This window comes from Leptosomus discolor, chromosome 3 (genome assembly GCF_034619465.1).
Source record: "Leptosomus discolor isolate bLepDis1 chromosome 3, bLepDis1.hap2, whole genome shotgun sequence".
Taxonomy (NCBI): domain Eukaryota; kingdom Metazoa; phylum Chordata; class Aves; order Leptosomiformes; family Leptosomidae; genus Leptosomus; species Leptosomus discolor.
This window is the reverse complement of record NC_141393.1, coordinates 71,508,046-71,531,659: the sequence shown is the minus strand read 5'-3', so window position 1 is coordinate 71,531,659 and position 23,614 is coordinate 71,508,046. Positions and strand designations below refer to the sequence as shown.

At 41.4% G+C, this 23,614-nt stretch overlaps 1 protein-coding gene across 1 annotated transcript in view; it reads right to left on the bottom strand.

Annotated features, from left to right (window-relative positions):
- MTA1 (metastasis associated 1) overlaps positions 1-23,614 on the bottom strand; it is an 89,375-nt gene that overhangs the window by 1,660 nt on the left and 64,101 nt on the right. The window contains exons 13-20 of the mRNA XM_086463050.1: positions 23,120-23,271; positions 21,259-21,448; positions 20,777-20,866; positions 18,772-18,924; positions 17,872-17,907; positions 11,266-11,277; positions 6,265-6,296; positions 3,214-3,365 (exon numbers count right to left, since the gene is read on the bottom strand). Of these exons, the coding sequence (XP_086319176.1) occupies positions 3,214-3,365; positions 6,265-6,296; positions 11,266-11,277; positions 17,872-17,907; positions 18,772-18,924; positions 20,777-20,866; positions 21,259-21,448; positions 23,120-23,271 (817 nt within the window). The remainder of the gene's footprint in view (positions 1-3,213; positions 3,366-6,264; positions 6,297-11,265; positions 11,278-17,871; positions 17,908-18,771; positions 18,925-20,776; positions 20,867-21,258; positions 21,449-23,119; positions 23,272-23,614) is intronic.

Sequence of the window (23,614 nt, the reverse complement as noted above, 5' to 3'; positions counted from 1 at the left end):
TTTAAATTTTTGGTTAGTCAACATTGCTGGGGCTAAGAAACCCTTTTTTTTGGGTGCGTTGTTTTTTTTTTTTTATTTGGGGATTTTTTTGGAAGTTTATTTTGTTTTGGTTTGGTTTTGGTTGGTTGGGTTTTTTTCGTTGGTTAGTTTTGTTTTGGTTTTAAATGTAAGAGATACAGTCTTACTGAGCTGACGTCTATCACTGTGCTACAATTTCTGTGTTTGAGACGTGCTGCTTGCTGAAAAAACTGGTCAAAATACTTTTTCTCCCTAAAACCTACCCGCACCACCACCAGCACTGACAAATCAACAGCTTCAACTGAAGACTTTGAATCAGCTCTAGTCAGATTTGGTCGTCTCTTCACTTGCTTTTTTTGCCCACTAAGCAGAACAAGCCTGCTACACAGCGGTAACACACACAGAGACAGGTCTTTTGTTTGCTCAGTGTCCCCATTTCTCCAGCGCCTGCTAAAGTTGCAAGGCCACAGGGTAGGGAAAGGAGAGAACAGGGTGGAAAAGTGGTGGGGAGGAAAAAAAAAAAAATAAAATCTTGTAGTGGTGATTTTTCTGAGACTCGTTTAGCTGAAGTTGATCAAGTTTTAGCCAGCAGCTCTTACCGTACCCACGTGTGCTCAATTAGACACGCCGCCATCAGAAACATGTCCTGTAGCAGTTCTAGATTCTGATCAGGTCACTCGCTGCCTCCACTTGCATAAATTATAAATGCCAAGTTCCTTACGGTGAGGTTTGAATTCAAAAACTTATTCCTTTCAACTGACCAACTTTTCAAACTGCTCCCTCAAAGCTATCCAGTTTTCTAGCACCATTCTCAACAGGGCTACACAAGAAGGGGGGGGTGTGGGGTGTGTGTGTGCAAAACTTTAGGAAAACCTACTTTCTGTGACTGAAAACACAGCCTGACCCTCAGCTGGAGGATGATATGCAGATATTGCTGCTAGATTGATTGCTATGGAGCCAACACAAAGCTCAAATTGTTTCAGAGCTCACAAACAAGTCTTACATTCTCGACACTGGAATGTAGCAGATGGTTCAGGGAAAAGTTAGAGGTGAAATGCCCGAGAGAAAACCCGTGTCACTTACAATGCTACATCGCTCAGGCTTCCCTGCTTTTCAGCAGGCTGCCAAACACCTCCTTTCAGCCCTCACCAGTCAGCTAAGCAGCAAGGCTGACAAAGAAGCCCGTGGGGTTTTTTGTTTCTTTTTTTTTGGTTGTTGTTTTGTTTTGTTTGGGTTGGTTTGTTTGTTTAAATGAAAGAGATAAGGTCTTATTGAGCTGATGTCTATCACTGCACTACGATTTCTGCATGAGCAGATGATCCTGTGCCTTTACAGTAAATTGTTCTCATGACCAATGTCACACTTGAAGAATATTCTCACTGTCCTGTACAGATCAAAGGGCAGGACCCTGTAGTAGTACTGAGACATTACTACCATGGACCTGCAGCATTTCTTGTGGGTTGAATGATAAAGATGTCAAGAAGCATTTTGTAGATGCAGGATTATGAAATAAGTCTTGAGCATCTAAGGACTGAATTAGAGGCCATATACCTTGCATCCACAATGGCACGTGAATTTGCCAGTGCTGCAAGTCTGTAACAGGATCCCAGTACCTCTTCACCAGAGCAAGATGACAACAGGAATAAGGAAACTGCTTCCCCTGAAAACTAATCACTTCTCTCACTTTAGTTTCAATTAGATATGGGAACTCACTGCTTACTTTCACAACATCTCACAGGACAGAAAAAAAGAAGGGAAAGACAAGGTAAAGACATGAGCTGGTGTTATGCGTTAAAGTGTCCATAGGAACAAGTCTGACAAGGAAATTAATTTCATGTTTCTTCTGAGTTCTAACAGGGGGGTTTCCTGCACTGAAATCCAATAGCTTACTGGTTAGTAACTTGAACATTACCAGTCTCAGCTTGTCTACGAAGCCCTTCTTTGATACTAGGCCCACAGAATAGTCACTCGACACTCGAAATGCTTTGCAGGCTAAGGAGGAGGTTGGGGATGTCACGACTCTGACCGTGCACCTCATGCTGAACAAATGAACACTCAGAGGAGCGCCAAATTTAGTAGTACTACAAGGGACGAAGTACTCAAATTTGACAGCCTTGGTCACTTGTAAGGGCTCAGACGTCCAGTAATTTCCACGTCCATCTCTGCTAGGTACTGGAGGGAAAGTAAGTGCTTCTCTGCCTGCTGGGACACTGATACCGAAAGTGGTGAAAACGCCAGGCTTCAGACACAGACAAAAGCTAGAGAGCACCTCTGCTTGCAGAGAGAGCTGTAAAGCAGGGCTGTGGCTTTGCTCTGACCTTCTTTGAGGTTATCCAGGAGAAAGGCATCAAGTTCTTGGGAGGAAACCACACAAGCATATGTCTCTACCTTTCTCACCACACCCAGGAGCAGTCCTCCCTTCCTAGGAACAACACAGTGCTGGGAACACACACACAAAAGCTTTGCTTTAGGGGTCAGGCCACACAGCTTCTACCGCTCTGTCAGCACCCTGTAAACACAGTTTAAAGTGAAACTCATGCAAGGAAAGTTTATTTTACTGTTTTTATCCTGTGGGCAGACTAATAAGAAGGACTAGCAGAAGCAGCACCACCAAAGGAGGAAGATGAACACTGCAGGGCTAAATCTCACCACGACTGATGGTAAATATAAACGGCCAAAGAAATGAGGCAACTCAGCCCCTTGAAACCCTATGTGTCACTTGTAGGTTTCAGTACTCAAGACGCATGAGGAGACACTCTGAAAGGTAATACGAGAGACTTCAGCAGGCCAGAGGGTATACAGAGCTCTGTGTACAGGAGGCTCTGTTCCTCAGTGTCCCCTGTGCGCCACAAGGCCCCTATCCTGTTACTGGGACACTGCAGTGGGACCTCTAAAGGCATTTATGGGTCTGAACCAGGTGAACTTCCCACCTCTTACAGGAACTGCTCTGGAAGAAGAATCTGCTTTCTCTGGAATGCAAGTGCATGAGTAAGCACATCAGACATGATTAGGTGTATCACAGCCTTTATCCACCTCCACACCAGCAGTGGCACCAGCAATGGTCTCTGCATTTAGTTTGTAGCAACAGATCTGCTAAAGAGAGCCCTGTCTAACCAGCAAATCAGCTGCTGCATCCACAAGGAATGCAAACCAACAAACCTCCCCTTAAATCCTCTGAAAGACCAAGTTTCCTACCTGGTTTCTTCAGTGGCCATGTAAAAAACATCATCTGGTGCATCAATCCAGTTCATTCTCCTCCTTTTCACTGGAGGCATGGATCCACCACGAATTAATCGGACTTTTGTTGGGTATGATTTCCCATTGAGCAGCAAGTTTCGGCTTGGTCCCTAACGTGATACATAAAAAAGCACAATTAGGGTCTGCAACAAACCTGCAGTAGCATGTGATAAGCACTCAAAGGAAAAGAAAGTTAAAGTTTTTGCATCTGTTGTTGAGAGTTTATGGTAAATATTTCCCCTCTTGCCCATGACTGAACACAGAATTCACATAAAAGCAATAGTCCACAAGCAGTAGAAGTTCGGCACCTTCAATATACAACAGGACAGCAATACTCCAGCGACAGGACACATAAGTGGAAGGCATTACCAATAATCTGTTGCTTGTGTCTGAAAGACGACATCAAATTCTAAAGATTGAGCATAAGACTTAGATTTCAGCTACTACCATAAATCTAGAGCAACTCTACTGATTTCAGGAAAGGAAATCTAGCTACACAGCAAAATCAAATATAAAAATCAGAATTCACAGTTATTCTGGGGTACCAAACTTACCCGTATCCTTTTTGTTCTAGGGAGGTTAACATTTAAGGAGGATAGTATATCATTAAATATGTTGCTGAAAGCAAATCTAGTACTACAAAGCTTAGCAGCTTTCATCATAAAATCGTTTCAGCATTTAACACCACAGATTTCCCACATATAACACATTTGCTTTGCGAATCAACACAGGTATCATTTTCCGGACCCACAGTAGCCCCCTTCCACTCAAATGGACAAACATGAGCTGTTATTAAGAGAGGAGCAGATGAAAGGGAGTAAAGTATTAAGCTTCTCAAATGCAGCTGTCCTTGATCATTTGAAGTCCAGTTCTGCTGCCCCTCTTCCTGCTGATCAGCACTTTGAGAAATCCCACTGAAATCAGTCACACTGGACAGTCAGGAAAGATGCAAAGTAATGGCCCAGAAAATCTGACATGCATAAACTAAAGCTGGTCAGAAAACGCCTCACTAGAAATTTAATTCTGGCATCTCACAGGCCATCGTCCGAGGTCAGGCCATCTCCCCAGGTGCACCAAGGCTTCCCTTTCTGCCCACAAAATGGGAAACTGAGCATGCACGTGAGGGATGTCTGGCCTGGGAGATCCACCCCAGAAGGAAAGGTGGGGACATGAGGTATTTGAGTCCTTAAGTGCCAGGTTATGGCAAAAGCTCAACCAAATTTTAACACTTTGACTTAGAAAGGAAAGACTTCAGTCTGTCAACCAAGGAAAAAACTCAACAAAACCCTGCATCTATCTATCTCATTTTTATCTGAGGAGAAAACAAAAAGTGATAGATGACCCTTTTTTTTTGACCAGCCTTAATCAACTGTGCTAGCAAGATCTACCTCCTGTAGAAAATTAAAGGGTTAGAGCTAAAAAACCCAAATCCCACCTTTTAAAATCCTAAGCTCTGTAAAGCTGTTGTATACAAGTGCAGTAACAATTTAATTTCTTAGTTGCCCAGCTCCATGTTATACAAGACAACTTCAGCACCACAGCAGACCACTGAAATACTTCCAAGAATTGCTTCTATATTTGAGATTTATGAAGGAAAAGGTTTCAAATAAAAAGCTTTTCTGTTGTTTGTTTCTACCCCCTTCAGATTTCTCCAAGAAAATCCTTTCATTAGTGTTGCAAAGCATATTTCCTCTGCATGTGCTACATACACAGGAGAGTAACTGTGGAGAAAGTTCTTGGAAATATCTAGAAGGGGCACCCCTGTGCTTACAGGTTGCCTTTTCTCTACCTGCACAGAGCAATCTGTTTCAAATGGCACATCCTGAAATGTGGACCTTTAATTTTCAGTTCAGTAGCACACTTTATCAAGCAACCAGAAATCAAGGCAGTTCAGCGGTTTCACCCTAAAACACCTAAAAAGTGTTAGGTCATCACAGATTTCTCCCACTGCACTGAGTTGGTTTATTCAGCAGACACAAACAAGTAGCCAGTCTCCTCAGTGACAAGGAATGAAGCTGAATTCATGGACGAATGAAATTTACCGCTTCGGATCAGATGCTCAAGCCACAAACCAAATGAATGCTTCGTTATGACACGCAGACTAGCATGCTCGAGTTATAGCCTACCCTCACGATACTGCACGCTATCCCAGAACATTGTTAGATTTAGTAATGCCTGTGATCACCATCCAGTGACCATCAGTCATACCTGCTGCTGACTGACCCACGTCAGAGTGACTCTAGTGATGCTAATACACTGTGGCAGTTCACCTAATGAGGCAAGCTCCACTTGATCAACACCAGAAGATCATTTTGGGGGAAATACAATTTATGCTTGAAGTTCTCTCCCATGAGTCTCCCATAAGCCATGCATAAGGGGCGAAAGTGACGCACAGGCTTTGTGCTGGCCCCTTCACACCGAAGTGAATCTAATGAGAAAGCATTTTGCCAGAGATGCATCAATCAGACTGGCTATTTGCTTCTGTCCTTTGATAAAACTCAGCATAATGGATGAAAGGCTAGGAAAAATTTTTTACTCAAAAAAAAAAAAAAAAGAACATAAAAACCACGCATTCCCAGCAGAAGACAACTTGCACACCAACTTCCTAAAAAAAAAAAAAAAAAAAAGAAACCGTTTTCCAAACAAACCCTTCCATCATTTAAACCTTCCTCCTTCAGGGAAACACATTCCATCTAGAAACACATCCCAGAACTTTGCTATAAACAGCCACTCAGTTTCTGTATGAGCAGAAACAAAATGTTCCATTCAATCTCATTTATATACACATAGAGAGATAGATAGATTTGAGATTTAAATTGTATTGAACCACTTGGATGTTTCATATGCCCCAAAATAATTTTTTTTTAAACTTTTCAATTAATTGGGAAGTATGACCAGCTGTAAACAGCAAAGACGGAAGTGAAATGCTACGGTTTAATGGGGTGTTCTATCTAATGTGGGTTAATAATTCCTCTTGTCCCTGTTTTGGTTAAATGAACATTCTCTTACCATTTGTCTGGTTTGTCCGTGGTTAGGCAGACCTAACAAACAGGAAAGAGAATAGAGCTGGTAAGACCATTGCTTTTCCAAGACAGAAAAAAAGTACAAAATCAAAACACACGCAGCTATGGATTGCAACTGTGTTGTTCTGCTACAACAAGAATTGTCTACGAAACTAACTTCTCCTCTCCTAGAAAGGTAACTAAGAGCTTCCTTAACAACATGGTTTGAAGAGCAGAGGCGCCAAGTTAAAAACACATTCCGTTCGCCCAGTCTCTCCTCCATTTACTCACACCTTTCTTCAAACTACTGCTAAAAGTGCACCTCCTCTTTCAGATCTGAGGTTTTGCTCAAGTCTTGGGGAAAATCTGGCGTTCTGTTTTAGTTTTGGAGGAATTTACTGACACCGAGAAGGAGAAAGCAGAAAGTATTATACACTGTCAAGACAGTAACAAATACATCTTTCCTATCATCCTTGGATCCCCAGTGAACTCTCTGGCTCAGACGTTAGCTACAAGCTGTTAGCAAACAGACTGTACCTGCTGAACCTACCACAAGTAAATACCTCCACAGGGTGTAGCTCCGTCAGTCACACAGCACCGCGACTCCAGCCATCACACAAAGCCCTTCCCCAGTAACACCAGCAGCACCGAGTGCACTGGTTTGATCTCCCAAGCTTATTTGCTATACTATCAGATACTCCATCATGCTGCCATAGTGTGTTTACTGAACCGAACTTTACACATGAGACCTTGTAGGACACACAAAGAGATAGAAGAGAATGATGTGTTGCTAAAGGCAGCAGGGTATGGCACAGAATGGACTGGGAGGCCTAATAAGCCTTTTCTTAGCACCATTTACTTTTCTAAGATGCATCCTCCCAAAACCCATCATTTCATTAACATCAGTGCACCAAACCATCTTTCTCAGCCCCTTCTGGCTGAGAACCAAAATGTTAGTACACCAAATCCAACAGGTACTACAGGACGGGAATCGGCAAATGCTGTTGCAGGCTGCAGAAGTTATCAGTATGAATTCTGCTTTCACATCTATAGCAAGCTTCCCAGCTTGACTTTTGAAACTTCCCACTGCTAGCAAGTTAGGCTGTGATGAAATAGCAAAGCTTTTTAAAGAATCCAGCAAAAATGAACTTTTACAGGTCACGGTCCGTACTCCAGAGATTCCTTGAGGTTCTCCTTGGTAAATCCAAACACAGTGTACTCACAGCAAGTATGCCAGGAAACACACGGCACAGCAATGTATCGGGACGGGAGGAAGGCGGAACGGGGGACATTTTCTGAGCATTGAGTATCACAACACACATTAAAATCAACAGTTGATATCAAGTATATTTTCCATTCTACGTAGATGTACGCTGTTAGCTACTTCAACCACGAAAACAACCTTTGGATGTCGACAAAGGCAATGTAGGTGACAGATAATAATTCCTTTTTACACGGGAGCAGCAACTGCATCCAAACCACAGCTGTAAGCAGCTGTTTGAGATGGATGGACAAAGAGCTCCACAGATGCTGGGAAACAGCACAGCCAGCAGGATGCAACCTGAATCTGTTGGCTTTAGAGCTAAGCTCAAGCACTTGTTTTTTCTTGCCCCTTCCACAACAGAAAGATAATATTTTCTCCATTCTCCGGAACTGAGAGATGTAAATCAACCGATGCTAGTCCCTAGACTGAAGCCACACATTTCATGTTAACCACACTCCACATCAGCTCTTTTCTTGTACTCAGAACATTCTTGATGCCAGAAGAGACTAGCCTACAGGACCAGCTGATACATGGCTGCTGCAATGACTATTGCTGGATGCACAACAGACAGTAAACAGTGCTATTCCCAAGCACCAGAATTAACCCAGAATATTCCATGGTGAGAAGAGATGTTGAGACTGATACAAACAGAGTGAAGGCTGAGCAGAACTGGTACTTACTCCGAGCCTCAAAGCTTCAGAGCCCTCAAAAAGGAAAGAAGCAATGCTAACAACAGGGACACACCTCACCCCCTAAGCTGGAATTTCCAGGATAAAGCTGCCATGACAACTTTTTGCTCCAGTAAAACAGGACACAAAACAAAGTTACAATTTCAATACAATTTATACTCACTCTTGCTATCACAGTAATAAGGTATCAACGAGCATATTAAACTTCTCTATCTGTGCATTTTCCCTTTAGTCACACTTCCGATAACTGGAGTTTGAAAGAATGAAAACAGACGTTAAAAAGACTAGCTTCAGTTTGCAATTAAAAAAACCCCACACTAAAAGCATCTCCAGCTGAAGCACTGCTATTAAATGATCAACTTTTACCTGCAATGGTCACCAAAGAGATGCAGAGAGACAGCATAACATCTGTAACTTACTGCAGAACAGCTGTCAAGTCAACAGGATGCATCTGTACTGGAAACAATGGATTCTCACCCAGAAGTTTTTGGTGGCTTCTGTGTGAGAGAGGAGGTCTGCGAGACAAGCACCTCTAAGAACTAAACCAATCCCTCATCCCCCGTCCCCGGCTAAGGAGTGATACAGACAGGTAACGCACCATATGAAACTTAATCCTCCCTGAGCTGCTTGCTCCATTTTCACAGATCAAGGTTTGAGAGAGACTCCTCACATACATGCATCCACAAGCAGGTTAAAAATGTAAGACAGCATATGATTATAAACCAGAAGCAAAATATAACAGGGTTCTGGCAGCTCCTCTCCAGGAAAAAACCCTGTCTTTTATTTATGAGGGATCTCTAAAGAAGCCACAGGGTAGAAAATATGAGTATTCCTTTCGATGATATCTAAGGTCCAACTGCTTGAATTTCCATAGTTCCACATCAGAAACAACAGTAACTTCCTCCAAATGAGACAAAGAAAACACAAACAAAGAAATGAGGTGTTTTCAGGATCGACCACACCTTTAAAACCACAAAGTGTAAAAGTCTACAATGATGAATCTAAGCATGTCTTCCATTATTTTGCAGCCAAAGAAACTGAAATATATTCTGAAAAATCAAGAGTAATTTTTTTTTCCATAGCACTGAAAAACCCTGAAGCCCTAGAAAATCTCCTGCCAGTCTCCTCTATATACTGAAATAAAGAGAAAGTCTCAGAGGATAAAATGAAGATAAGGTAAACTTAAAGTTTATCTGCAGAGAGGCATAAATATCCTCTGCCACAGACAATTCTACATGGTTACTGAAACAGCAGTAAAGCACCTAATCACAGTACGGAGATTAAATGACACCCTCAGAGCATTCCTCCACTCCCTACAACGAAGTGACAAAGACCTCAGAACTGTTCCTCAAGCATAAGCATAATTACAGAGATTTTGGCTCAAAACCAGCCACAGTAGGTTACTATGCCCTAATGATCCTTTGATTCTTGAAGTGTCAAAGCTGCAGATGAATATAGTTTCATCCAAAGAAAGACAGGTGGGGAAGGACTATAACAAACAGCAAAACAAGTCTCTTATTGCTATTACTTCACAGCTTTGTTTCATCTTTCGGGAATGTGGGGAACCACCTGTCAGTCAACCAACCTCTTTCTTTTCCAGCAATCTCATATCATCTGAATCTAATGCTTTCAGATTTGTTAAAAAAAAAAAAAACCAACAACAACTTAAAAGTGACAGAATACCTAAACTTCTGTCAGCAACCAGAGCACCACCCCAAAAACATGCTGTGGGAGTAGGGAAAAGTTTGCACTCGACAACACAGAGTGGAGTGGGGGAATCTAATTTCCCGATGGGAAGCAAACCAGCACACATCTGGTCCCACTGGAAGCCAGAGAGTAGACATGCATGCTGTTTGCTAATCCAGCCCCATCCTCTGTGAGTCCAGTGAGAGGATCTCAACATCTGAATGGCAGCATTCAAAAATTACTCCCACGGCTCAAATTCAGCCTGCTTTTTTGCCGACTCTACACAATACACAACTGACATTTTGAGAAGCAGGAGAGCCTAAACCCCCAGCAGCATGCCCAACACAGACTGGAGTGCAGGGACATTTCCATGAAGTTACTACAGCAAGCATCAAGAAGCTGCAGAATAAGCACCAACCCTGGCCACTTTTCTGTTTGGGTAGAAACTTTCCAGTGCTTTTCCATGCCTGAACACATACACTGTTGCCTGTATATCTACAGACCATTTCATAGTTTGGCACAAGAAGTCTGTACAGAGCTGACCCTAGTACCAAGGAAGAAGAGTAGCCCAGCTTCCAACCACTGGACATAACCTAGAGTTGTTAAATTTATATTTACTCAAGCTTACTAACTCCAATCTTCAGCACATCCACCACACACAAAAATATGGGTCCTTCACCTCATGTTGACATAATTAATTTTTTTTTTTTTTTTAACCAATAAGGACATCAAGCAATTAGTCACAGATGGCATTTTGTTTTTAACTTCTGTTTACCAAAGAGAAGTATCATGCAGAACATGCAATATGCACATAAGCACATCTCCAGTCACAATGAATGTAGAGAATTTAACACACGCTTTCACAACCAGCAAGTTTACTATACTAAAATACATTGCTTTCAAAAATCCATACACTCTTTATATGCATTTTCCTTTTCCAAAAGTAATCCTCCTCCTGGGATTCCATCCTTCCCATCAGTAACAAAACCATCAACAGTACCGCATTTGTGAGCAAGCTAGAAAAAAATATAAAAGTTCATGCATGAATGAGGGTTGATGAACAAGGATTTCACTTCCAAGTTACTGGTTCACCTGAAGTAGCCTCTGTGTGTTGACATATACACACATACAGTTTTTGCAAGCTTGTAAGAATGCTTTAGTACCCTTCTCTTTCTTAAACTGCCAAGAGACTGTTACCGCAGTGAGCAGACTGAGTGCCCACCTTCTAACAAGCAAAGGCTATAAACTTTCAGGAATGCAAGTGCAACAAGCAGAACAGAGCATAAATGGTACCAAACACCGCCTAGACTAATATTTTCTTAAAATTCTGTTGTACATAAAAACAATGTTAAAATTGCAATTTACTTACCTAAGTAAGTTCCTACCAAGATTGGCAAAGGAAAAGGAAAAAAAAAGATTTAAGGTTAAAAAAAGGAAAGATTCACATAGTTCAGAACACAGTAGCCCAGCCCCATGCAACAAATACAGAAACACAGATCGTTTTGGTTGTAATGAAACACGGAAGTGATCACAGTTCTCTGTTGGACAGATAAACCCGAGACAACATTAAACGAATAGTAACTCCAAATGAGAGGTTCCACAAAGAGGAGATTTAATTTTGGATAAGTAAGTAGTGGTTCTCACCCACCTCCTTCCACTAACTTCTGCACATTAACCTCATTGGATTTGCATAGCACCTCCTAAAATGCCTGGTCTAACAGTTCACATTAATTTGCTTAAAAGTACCTCACAGATGATCTGTTTGGTCATGCAAAGCTGCACCTTCTCCAGGAGTACTTCAAGGACTCTACTAGTACTTTCTGGGCAGTGACATCCAACTACAATGAGTGGACAAGCATGTTGAGAATGGAGAGCTGCTATCTATCTTGGTGTTGAGTCCATCAGTACTATCCACCTGCATTCCTAAAAGAGCATCCCTGTATATTCAGTCTGGCTGTAACACACTAAGTGGTTAAAAAAAAGGGGCAACACCACCACGCACCTCACTGCTTTAGGATTCGCTGATCCAAGCTATGTAAGCCAGAAACCATTGTTCCTAGAATTGGAGTATTAGACATCATATACACACATATATATGCACATATGCGTATATATATAGATACGATAATGTACCACACTTACAGATTCCATTTAATTACAAATTCAGGCTTTTTACTACCCAGGACATTTGCAATTCTGCCCTTGCGCTGCTATACATTCGTTTCCTCTCATATTCATTACACCTGCTCCCTACCATTGCCTTGGGATATGCACTCTCCTCTCAATCAACATTTGCATCTTACTCCATGTCATCCCTCAATAAATTAAATGGTTTTCATGAGCTGATCCATAGAGCATGATGCCCATTCTCCTGATTCCATTTCCTCCAAATCCTTCTCAGCAACACCAAAATAAAATAAGCACAGTATCATGGCTAAAATGAAGGCAAGTGAAAGAAGTTTCACTTAACACCTGAATACAAAATCCTAAGTACAATTCTCAAAAACAATCTGTACTTTTGGCATACAATCTAAAGCAAGGCAGTCGCACAGGCACAAGGTTCTCGGAGTCTCCAAAGAGCATTTCAAGCAACTTGTCATTCTTCCCAGCTGTGCTGCTGCTGGCAAGAAACAGTCATTCCTTTAAGCACTGAACATTTTCTCTCTTGACACTAGTCAGCATTATTCTGGTCTGGATATCAACAGCTAAAGGACTTTTCCCCAGTACCCCACGTATCACATTTTTCATTAAAGGACCAATACTCCCTACAGTTTACAGTCATTCCTGAATGGGCAGATTTCCTTTGGCTGGTTATCCTTGACTTTGGAAGGGCAGCCATGGACACTACTGATAAAGACAGAATTTTAATGCAACTTATGCATACAGGTAAGTCCAAATCTTCTGCAAGGTTTAAGTCAGGCAGAAAAAAACTTTGGGATAAGTCTGGTCACCTACATAGCTGATGCTAGAGAACTTCCTTAGTTTCCCATTTCGACAGCTGTTTTTGATCAAGAACAGCATTTCCACTTCCATGATCATCTCTTGATAATTAAACTAATGCCACACTAGGCTGATGAATGCTTCCAGTTCTAGGAGTTCATTCACATTTCCCCAAAAGAAGGTGAGAAACAGTGAACCAGAACGTGTTAAATGAGACTAACATTCCATTTTGGTTTAGAAATCCCCAGTAGCAGAAGCAAGGTATTCCAAGAGTTAATTAACCTCACTCAAAAATTTGCAGCTTGTTTCCAGCCAAAGTTTTTCTGCTGTACCTTCTGGCTACTGCAGCTCATTATTCCATTCCCAGCTAGACTAAAAAGCCCTCTATTATTACACTTCTGCTGCTCCTGTCAGCAGAGACAAACATCTACAACTTCCACTTTGATAAAAGCATTTTCCATTATACAGTGTGTTTTCCAGTCACTTCACCGTTTTCATGGCTCTTCTATAAACCCTCTCCAATTTTCAGCATTCGATCCGCTACCATTTTATCAATGCAAGTTTGTTGCTGGGAAAAGCCTTCCCTTTATTTCAGCTACTCATTCATGTTCTCTCTCTTTCTGCCAATTTTAGAGCGCATGTGATGACCCTAAAAAACAAATTTGATTAGATGAAAGCTAACATGGTGTAAAAGAGAGAGGGAAAAAAAAAAAAAAAAAATCTAACAATGCTCCCTCCCTTCCCCCAGCAGGAATTTGCATAGACAAGGATCATATAGACCCCATGCTGGAGAGCTGTAAGAAAAAGGTAAACAGGGTCCAGAACACAAAACATCCTATCTCTCTAGAGGAATTTTCAGGCAAGTATTGTCAGGCAAGCTCCAGAACATTAACAAAAAAGCAATATACACTAATAATTTTTTAACAACTCACTGCATTCGACAGCTTAAGAGACTCCATGTACTTTTCATGCTCCAAAAATAGGATTCTGCAGCAATTTATTCATGCTAATCTAGTGTTGAAGGAGAGCTGGGAAGGGCACTGTATGCCTAACGATGCCTCCAAAGCAATTTAAAGAAGAGCAAAACAAAATAGATGAAAGGACTACACCCTTCTTAGAAAACAGAGTGGAGGTAGTGAGGAAAGAGGAGATTAAGAATATTCTCCTATTCTTGGAATTCAAGCACCAGTCGGAACTCTAGATGCCTGGCCTGACAAATCATATTCAAAGCCTGAAAAAGTTCAGCTCTCTAGGGTTAAAACAGAGATGAGTCAGAAAAAGAACAATTAAAGACACTTAGCTGGAGTTACAGTAGCAAGAGAAAAAAATAACAAAACAATAAAATTCCAAAGGAAAATCTGAACTATTCTTCTAAGTTCAGCAATTTCCAACACTTCCATAATTAGTTTTAACTAGTTCTGGCCACAGCCCATTAACAACAGTCTCCTTTTCCTCCTTGATCTCTCACCCCAAGGTTTCTCTTTTTCCCATCCTTTCCTTACTCCCCATTACAATCTCTCTTCACACAGAGTTCAACCTCACCAACCCGCATCCGCCCATAAACTGGGTGGTCTTCCACCTCCAACCCCTCCAGCCTCAGTTGTCGTTTGGCCACATTTAGGAATGGTGTTTCCATTTATACAGGAATGTTCATCAAGGCACTTCACTGAATGAACTTCTCTGAGGGCTGAATTCTCACCACTGACCAACCATCACCCTAAATACCAAGGGGTGGTAGAGACTGAGATGGAAGCCTGAAGGAACACCCAAAAACCTACACAAACGGTTCAATTTTCAGCAATGTTAAACAGCCTAATTCTAAATGAAGGCTGCAGGAGCCATGGGAATTTAAATGTCTTACCTGACCACCAATATATAGGTCTAAACATGGATCTTCATGATTCACACTAAGCAAAAATATAAGCTGCTACTTGGCTCATTCCTTGCAAAGCATTCTCTTGATTTTATATTGCTTTACAATCTGGCTATGAGGAAAGCCTTACAAACTCATTACATGCAATCAGCTCAGCAACCAGCCATAATTTTCAGTATACGTACTTCTCCCATGAGTTTGGAAGTAATAACCTGGCACCAAAAGGCTTTTATTACCAGCAAAGAGACCTCAACTAAAGCTCTCCATAACAGCTCTCCACTGCCATATATCAGAGACTTTGACACAGTGACCTGTCCAAATCCTAAGGTATCTTCCCGGTGCCAACGACACAGCACATCAGCAGGAAGCAGAAAAAACCCTGGGTAAGTCATAGAACATTGCAGCAGGTTAACATCTCCTTGAAAACTACTTCAACATAGGTGGGCAAAGTGTCTTCCCGCACCTCACTTGGTGCAGAAAGAGTATTTTCAGTCTCTCCGTGCCGTGCGGCTATCTTAACGACAGGTTTTTTTTTACAGTACACTCCTACGATGACTTAAACCAGCCAGTATGCCACCATGTACCACTAAGGGGAGAGGAAAAACGTAAAAACCACAAAGAACCCCCACAATTCCCCGTAGGAGCTATGCAAATGAAGAACCTGACTGGCTGTAACGACTCAGTTTTACTCTCATTAATCTTTTTCTTCTATTTTAGGTCAGTTATAATCCAAGAATCAGTCATTCTGGACAAATGGTTTTATTTCAGTCCTTTTGTACTAACTCATTGGCTCCTCAGTTCTGGTCACAAGGCTTCATCACTCTCACTGCCATTCACCCCTTCTTCACAACAGTTCCAACTTGTGCTCTTCCTCTCCTCTGACCTCCTCCTCTCCCTTCCCCCCAGCAGCCCTCCCAAACTAGTAAGCCTGTATAACTCTATCCAGAGCCAAGGAAAAGTCTCAGCACCATGTTCCCAGTTCTGGCATGGCACAGGAAACTGGCATTAGCCATGCCCAGAGCCAGCAAAGCTTACCAGCTCACACACAAGGCAACTGGGAACCAGTGCTAAGAGGCACAGGCACACAAACTAGCTCCAGGCCAGAAACAGATCCACCAAACCGCCACCCTGTTTCCCTGTGCCCAGCAGATCTTGATCCAAGTTTTTTGAACTGCATTTCCTTGCAGGTTGTTCCCTTCCCTCTCTGTCTCCACAAAGCCTCCAGCAACCCAGGCTCAGAAAAATATTACAGATGTCAAAATTGCAGCATGGCAAACATTTTCCATTCACAAATAAATCTCAACCAACAAGTTTAAGCTGAATTGCTCAGAAAAATATGCAGTTACCACTCACTACCTCAGCAAGTAAACAGGTTCTGGGACTGAATTTTACCTTGCTACCTAGCAGTCTAGGAACAAATACTACTCCAAGTATTTCAGTGGCTGGCTGAGAACGGACAGAGCAGATAAGACAGCAGGCACTTGGTGAGAGCAGCCCCTGCACAACTACGCACGTATGCTTCAGAGAAACACGTGTTCTGAGGAGCCTGAACAGGTACTTCACCAAAATCTTCTTTTTGCAAACTGCTCCAGTAACAACTATGACTGAAATGTATCTAATAAAATATGTATACCAGCAGACAGACATTTTAAAACACTGAAACAAGAATCCTCCATTTCCAGTAAGTAAATGGTCTGAGGTTATAAAATCTAGTGCTCTACGCAGAGGGAAGGATCAGTTTTTCTTCTACTTCCCTCCTTTGGGCCACAACATCTCAGTTTCAGAAGGGTGTAATCTGCCGAGTGACTCACAGAAGCACAGAATGGCAGGCATTGGAAGGGACCTCTGGAGATCACCTAGTCCAACCACCCTGCTAAAGCAGGATCACCCAGAGCAGATCACACAGGATCGCGTCCAGGCGGGTTTTGAGTATTTGCAGAGAAGGACACTCCACAACCTCCCTGGGCAGCCTGTTCCAGTGCTCTGCCACCCTCAAAGAAGTTTCTCCTCATGATCAGATGTAACTTCTTGTGTCCCAGTTTGTGCCCTTGCTGATGAGGACATTTAGCAGGGAGCAGCAGGCATGCCCATAAGCAGGTAGTCACTAGGAGCTGTGGAATTCAGTGAGCTACTCTGCATCTACATCCCTCATTGCTGGACAAAGCTTCCAAGGAAGCCAAACTGACCAAGGCAGCAGGGTTTTGTTATTCTTCCCAAAACACAAAAGTTAAAAAGCACATTAAAAACTCAACAACACAATATCAAGGCATAAATTCCCAAAGAGACCAAGACAGTAGAATGATCATTGTCTTCATTCTTACTGTATTCTCCACATGCACTTATATATTCATGCATGTAAAGACTGATAAGAGTCATCCACTGCCTCAGCCATTCAACACAAAGCTTAACATCAGGGCATGCAGTGTCAGCCATTTCATGGTAACACATAAGCCTAAGTTTTTATGTTTGCCTGTCTCATGATGACATTTGTATATCCTTACCATATCCAAAATCGGTCTATTCTATTGAATTTGGTTAAATGACATCATCTGTAAGTTTCCTGCATTATCACAAACTAAAGCTTCTGAGGTCTATTCAGCAGTTCGAACAGATTAACTTTTAACCTGTGGAAAATTTGAAAACCATTTCTACTGCAAGTAGAGAACGTGCAGACAAGTGTGTCTCACTGGTGAGACTGTCCACTCACAGTGGAAAACAGAGAGGCTTGGATTTGTGACTCAGTGTGAACACTGTCTTCTATTTCTTTTGGTCAAAGCGAATTTAAAGCAGTTCAGGATGCATGAAACTTTGATTTCTTAGAAGTCAAACAGTGAAACAACACCTAGTTTCAAACCAACCATCACAGCTTCCAGCAGTATCACAAAACTGCTAGAAAACTGTTCTGTCAACTTGAGGAATTAGTAATCAATTCTTAACATAGCACTTCATGTCTTCAGCACAGTTGTATGACTTGTCATCTGCATGTGAAAAGCCTGGAAGGTGAGCAGCATAACCATGAGTGGAAATGGTTACCCAAGGAACACTTAGACATCAACACAGAAGGTGCACACAGACTCATTAGCCACAAAGCACAGACAAGCCAGCAGAAGAAACTAAAAATCACTCTCCTAGCATAAGCTGAGCGCAGCTTCAAGGTCTTACCCCTGCTAGGCATCAACAGGCGCTTCTTCATGTTGCCTGACAGAGCACAAGTGAATAGAAAAGAGAAAAACATCACATCAGCAACCTGAACAGCAGCAGTTTAAAATGTTCTTAACGTTAAAACACAAACAATAAGATAGCAAATGGTTGTAACTATAGTTCAGATAAGGCAGACATAAAGTTAAAATTAAACGTAAAAAATGAGAAAGATTCTCTGTATCTCCCTCCCTGCTCAGAGTCACCATTAATCCAACTGTTTCTTTCCTCTGTTAAGGAGAGCTACCCTTCATGTTCTCACTCCTGTTAAGACCATTTGAACAGACCCTTTTATCCTCATCTGAGAAAAAGACTGCAGTTTCTCTTCCCTGACACTCTCAGGCAAGAGCACCTCTTCAGAACAGAGCCCCGGAGTCCGTGCTAGGAACATCCTGCGTCTATCTCCCACTTGCCTTTTATTCTTGAGGAGATGAAGCCTAAACTCCACTGCAGAGAGGCGCTCAGTGACAGGGCCAACAAAAGCGAATGCTCTGGTTCCGCACAAGGCAGGAGCAGGTTTATGTCATGCCAGATCTGGCATGTCTGCCTCCCTCCCTCAGCTAAGCAGCAGTCTGCCTTTCTCAATGGCATGCAGCCTCTGGTAGCTTTGCTGAAAGCCAGGTGATCCACATGTTACAGAGCCACCTGGGAATCACACAGCTACTGCCTACAGGTTAAAAAGCTGTAAACCTCAAAAGAAATAGGAAACATCACTGGAAAAAGCTATTGAGGTTAACCTCCCTCAAGAATAAGAAACTTGGAATTTATATAAAGGACTGTAGTTTTAAATAATCTCCTTGTATACCGAAAGGACGGAAGAAAAAGCCTACATAGACAATACACATTCTGCAGAAAAGTATTTACCATCCATTCCATTGTGCTGTTCATAACTTCTTTTTCCCAGGATAGTTGGGGACCCATTATTAATGACAGGCGTAAACTTAGCAGGAGTCAGATTGTTGAGAGAACTGGACAAGCTCTTCGCAGGATCTGGTTTCGGAGGACATGGATGAGACTCTGTTGTAAAACAGCAAGGTGGGGGTTTTTATCAGTGAAGATACTGGAATTATAAATCTGAAAACAACCTGCAAACTTCCAAGGTGACCAAGTATACCTCCCCTTATATACAAGCTACCTCAGTCAATAATTTTGACTGGAGATTGCTATTTATATATAAAGCATTTTAAGCATATTTAGGAATTCACCTCTACTGGAGATGTTAAAACCAGTGTTGTAATACTATCCTAAAATAAGAATTGATAATAAAAGCACTTTGTATCTATTTCCAAAACACCACTCTCCAACAATTTGTGTTCATTTTGGGGGTGCTCTATTTTAAAGGCCATCTTTGTACACTCATACAACACCCCTACACTCTGGGGAAATTACAACTTTTCCAGTTTTGCAAGGTTTCTAAAAAATACAATTTCTGAACTAGCCAAAAAAGTGAGGATTCAAGGCACAGCCATAAAGAACACACAGAGTCTGAATCCAAACTTTTGGCCAAGGCAGAGATCAAACACACGCCGTTCAACTGAAAAGATTTTGAGAAAGTTTCAAGCAACAGCAAACAGGAGCTTCAACCAAGTCTTTCTCTCACAGCCCCAACAGAGGAGTAACATATAATTTAAAGCACACTGAGCACAACACCTCCAAAAATACATTCTCGCCAGTTCATGTGCCTCCCTCCATTTCTTTCAGTCCCTTCTCCCAGCTCAATAGTCAAATGGAGACCCTGACACAACGCTAATGAAATCCCAAAGTCTACTGCTACATTCTGTACAACTATTAAAAGCAGGATTTTATCCAATAGCAAATCTTCTCCCTTTACTGGCCTTCTTCCGTTGCACTCTACATATCCAAAGTGTCCTCAATCTGTGTATCTCATTAGTACACAGTAGAAGTACAGCACTCCACAGAGAAGCAGTAAATATTTAATAAACCCCGAGCCTTACAGTGTTTCATCAACAAAAATGTTCAAAGAAACATAAAATTAACTCCAGTGTTTCTTATCAGAGTAAAAAAGCAATCAATTTCCTTGTTAATCTGAAAGCCTTCAAAGTACCACTGTCCAAGCTAGCTTTCTGTGGTTAGACTCACGTTAGGCTGCTGTAACAACCCAAGACATGTCTTCAGGGTATCTCTAGCAACCAGCAACACTAGGGAAAATGATTTTGCATTCGTTTGGAGTCAGAGCTGGCATGTCATGCAGCATCACTTTAGATGCTTCCAGCACCTAAAACTTACACTAAGATCCTGGATGGAGCTACTCAGTAGTCCCCCAGATCAGCTGATGAGGCTCAAGTCCTCATGAAAACCATAGGAAAACAAAACCAAAAAACAAAAGAAAGTGCAGAATGGAAGTATAGTCCCCTTGTCTGGCTCCAGCACAGAACAGCCAGCAACTGATTCACAAGCTGTGGGACATAGTGCTATCCTAAACCCAAGAGGGTTCTTAGAGGACCCAACTGTAGGAACCGCCTCCAGACAGCCCAAAAATTGGAACAGTGGACTGACCAATTGTTACCAAAACATTATGTTTGTGCCTCCATTACTAGATGGTAACTGGTAACTTGTACCCACATACAGCAAAAAGCCACAACAAACACATCCCTCCCTTTACCTGGAAAAGTTTCTGAATCAGCTCCGTGAGCCCCAAGTGGACTGCTGAGCCACTAGGTCTCAAATTAAGTAGGAAAAGGAAAAAGGACAAGCTCATGGGAAGCTTTTCACGCTTTGTTTTTTAATCCAGAACCAGCTTCTAAATCCAGAACCAAATGGAAAAAGAAATCATGAGCAGAATTAACTAGTAGGGTTTTTTCTTTGGTTGGGAGTTTACGTGTTTGGTGGTGTTTGGTTTTTTTAATACCTAAATACCGGAGTACTGCTTCTAAGGGCTTTCGAACCACTTGCTTTAATAGCAATGGGTTTTCTGATGCCTCAGGTAAACGTGCTGTGCCTGTAAAAGAAAAAAAACATAATTAGAGGGTAAAGATATTATAGAAAAACTAAATTAATAACTCAATTTTTTAAGTCCTTTTCAGTGTCCTGAAAAAGCTTTCCAACTAAAGAAATTTTGCAGGTTGTAAGCATGTCTTGGCAACAGGACACAAATGCAGGAGAATGCTAAATGTAACAGCAAACATCCAAACACGAAACTAACAGCGAAATTACCAAATTTATACGTCTAGCCTACATTCACTTTAGAACGCTCTGCAAGTACAGCTAGGTTTTGTGAAACCACTAGCTACGTGCAAGAAGAGCATCTCAAGAAGTTGCAACTCAAACTTTATAGGAAAGGAATCTCAAAGGGCTCCTTTGCAATTAGTTCCCAGCTGCATCAACACTCACATTCTGCTTTGATTGCCGCGCTGTTAATAGGCAGATAGGGATGTCTTGCAGCATGCCACGGGCGCAAGATATCTCGACATAAACGTCTGGCAATTCTTGTTAGTTTTGTTGTATGGAGATAGAAAGCTTGTCGTGTCTTCATAGCAAACTTGGGACTCCCACTGTTTCGTACTGGCACACCATGAGGACTCTAAAAAGAAAGAAAAATATGGTTTCTAAAAATAATTATTAGAAAGTATGGTTTTAAAGAAGAGGAAGAATACCCTATAAAATCACTTTCAACTACTGATTCACAGACATAAGAACAGAAACAGTATTACAGATGAAAATATTTTCAGCCCAGCTATTCCCCGTCTCCCAAATCTTACCTACCAATATTTGGAATTTTCCTCCAAAATATCTCAGAGGATAAAACAAAGGTAAACATTTTCTCTTCACAGGGGAAGTATTTATTTCTGTGCTGTCCCAAGTTTTAAAACAAGGATCCAAAAGCCGGACCTGAAGGAGTTGTCTGATGCTATCGCATGATTTGGTGCTTACAGAGTCAACAGAAAGACTCTCCAATTTTGGGTGCTTAGAGTTGCTTTGGATATACAACGCAAACTCCTTATAGCAAATCATTTGTAAGAAGGAGAGGAAAAATCAGAAAGCTGTATGGCTAAAACATACATCACAAACTCCCTTCCCAAAGCAAACTTACAGCACGCAAGTATGTTTTTTGTCTCAAAGTTGCAAGAATTTTTGTTTTAATTCTTACTGTGAACTAAATTAATGCATTTACAGAGTTGTCAAATATTCACTGCATCACAGTAATAAAGAATACTACTGAAAGACGTTTATTGACTACAGAGAGCCAAAACAGAGTCTTCTTCATGAAAAGCAACTAAGTTAACCAATAAAATAATGAAATAGGTTATCTTGTTATCTCAAAACTGCCCATGGTTGGAAAATAGGAGGAAATTTCAGTTTGAGGAGAACAAGGCTTTTCCCTCTCTGAGTATTTAAATACTTTTTAACTAACAAATGAGGTAAAAGGCTGATAAAACCTGGCAGTTATCTCAGCAATTAGGTAGCTACAGAGGGCAAACAGAAGCCTGGAAAGAACAGAGGTTAAATGAAACAAACAGAATAGAAAGTGAATGATAGCAAAGACTAGAAGAGAAGAAAGAAATTAATTTAAGTTAAAAATAAAGTTCAGTGTGCACTATCCTTCTGTTCATGGGATGCAGCTACTTTTTCCAATCTGCTCAATGTATGATGCTTCCAGGAATTCAGAAAAATTCTGAGAATTTTGGTTTTTAAATAAAAGGGGAAAAATTAAACAGAGCTCATACAATGCCTACTCAAACCTATCCAAAAGGAAGGAGGATTAACTTAAAAAAAAAAAGAAGGATTAAGTAGAAAAACAAGGTAAGTGATCTCTAAAAAGCCACTAGCTATTTGGGGTATCTAATTTTGAATGTGCCTTGGGAAAGGCAACAGGTTTCAGGAAATAATGAATCCCTTTACAGAAAAAAAAGTCCTCTTCCCCCTACAGCAAAGACGATGGAAACTGAATACCAGGAACACTGGCTGGCATTTCATTTTCTTCCATCTTTATTAAGTTAACCCATGCATTTGATGGGTAGTTTGCTAACCAAATGATGTTTTTTTTTGTCAGGGCAGAACTTGGTAACAAATTACTTCTCGCCGAAGTTAAGATGCCAACTTCCGCAAGACATGAAATACCAAACCCAGGGACAACAATGGGGGCTGAAGGCATTCTTTTTGTTGTTAAATATTTAAGAACAGTGAACAACTAGTTAGGTATCATGGCATCAGCTTTCCAGAGCACCGAGTAGTCTGCTTTGCAGGTACCTACCAAATTATTGCGGTTTGGTCCTGGTCTCTCCCCATCTAACCGTGTTGGCATTTTCAAGCCACCGTATTTCTTCCAGTACGTCCAACAGGATGCACAGAGGCGACACTGCATGTTAGGGGGACCCCAAGAATACCACTGGTAAGACTGTGTGGCTAGAGATAACAAAGGTGGAAATTATATATATCCTTAAACAGGATCACACTTCAGAGCTTATTCTCTTTAGAACCATCACAAAAGAAAACCCACATAAAGACATTGCAAAGCTCAGAGAGATCTTAAAAAACTGATGATGGATTCACTGGCATCATGACTGTTAAATGCACTTGTGATTAATTACACATATAAACCCCTTTTAAAACGTGAACATCAAAAACCAGCTAGTAGGATGGAAAAATTTCCTGCCAGTTAAACTAAAAGTTTTCATTTTGCAAGACTGGTAGACGATTTCTGCGGAGCATGAGATAGAAGGAAGATTCTCTTCAGGAACTCCCCATA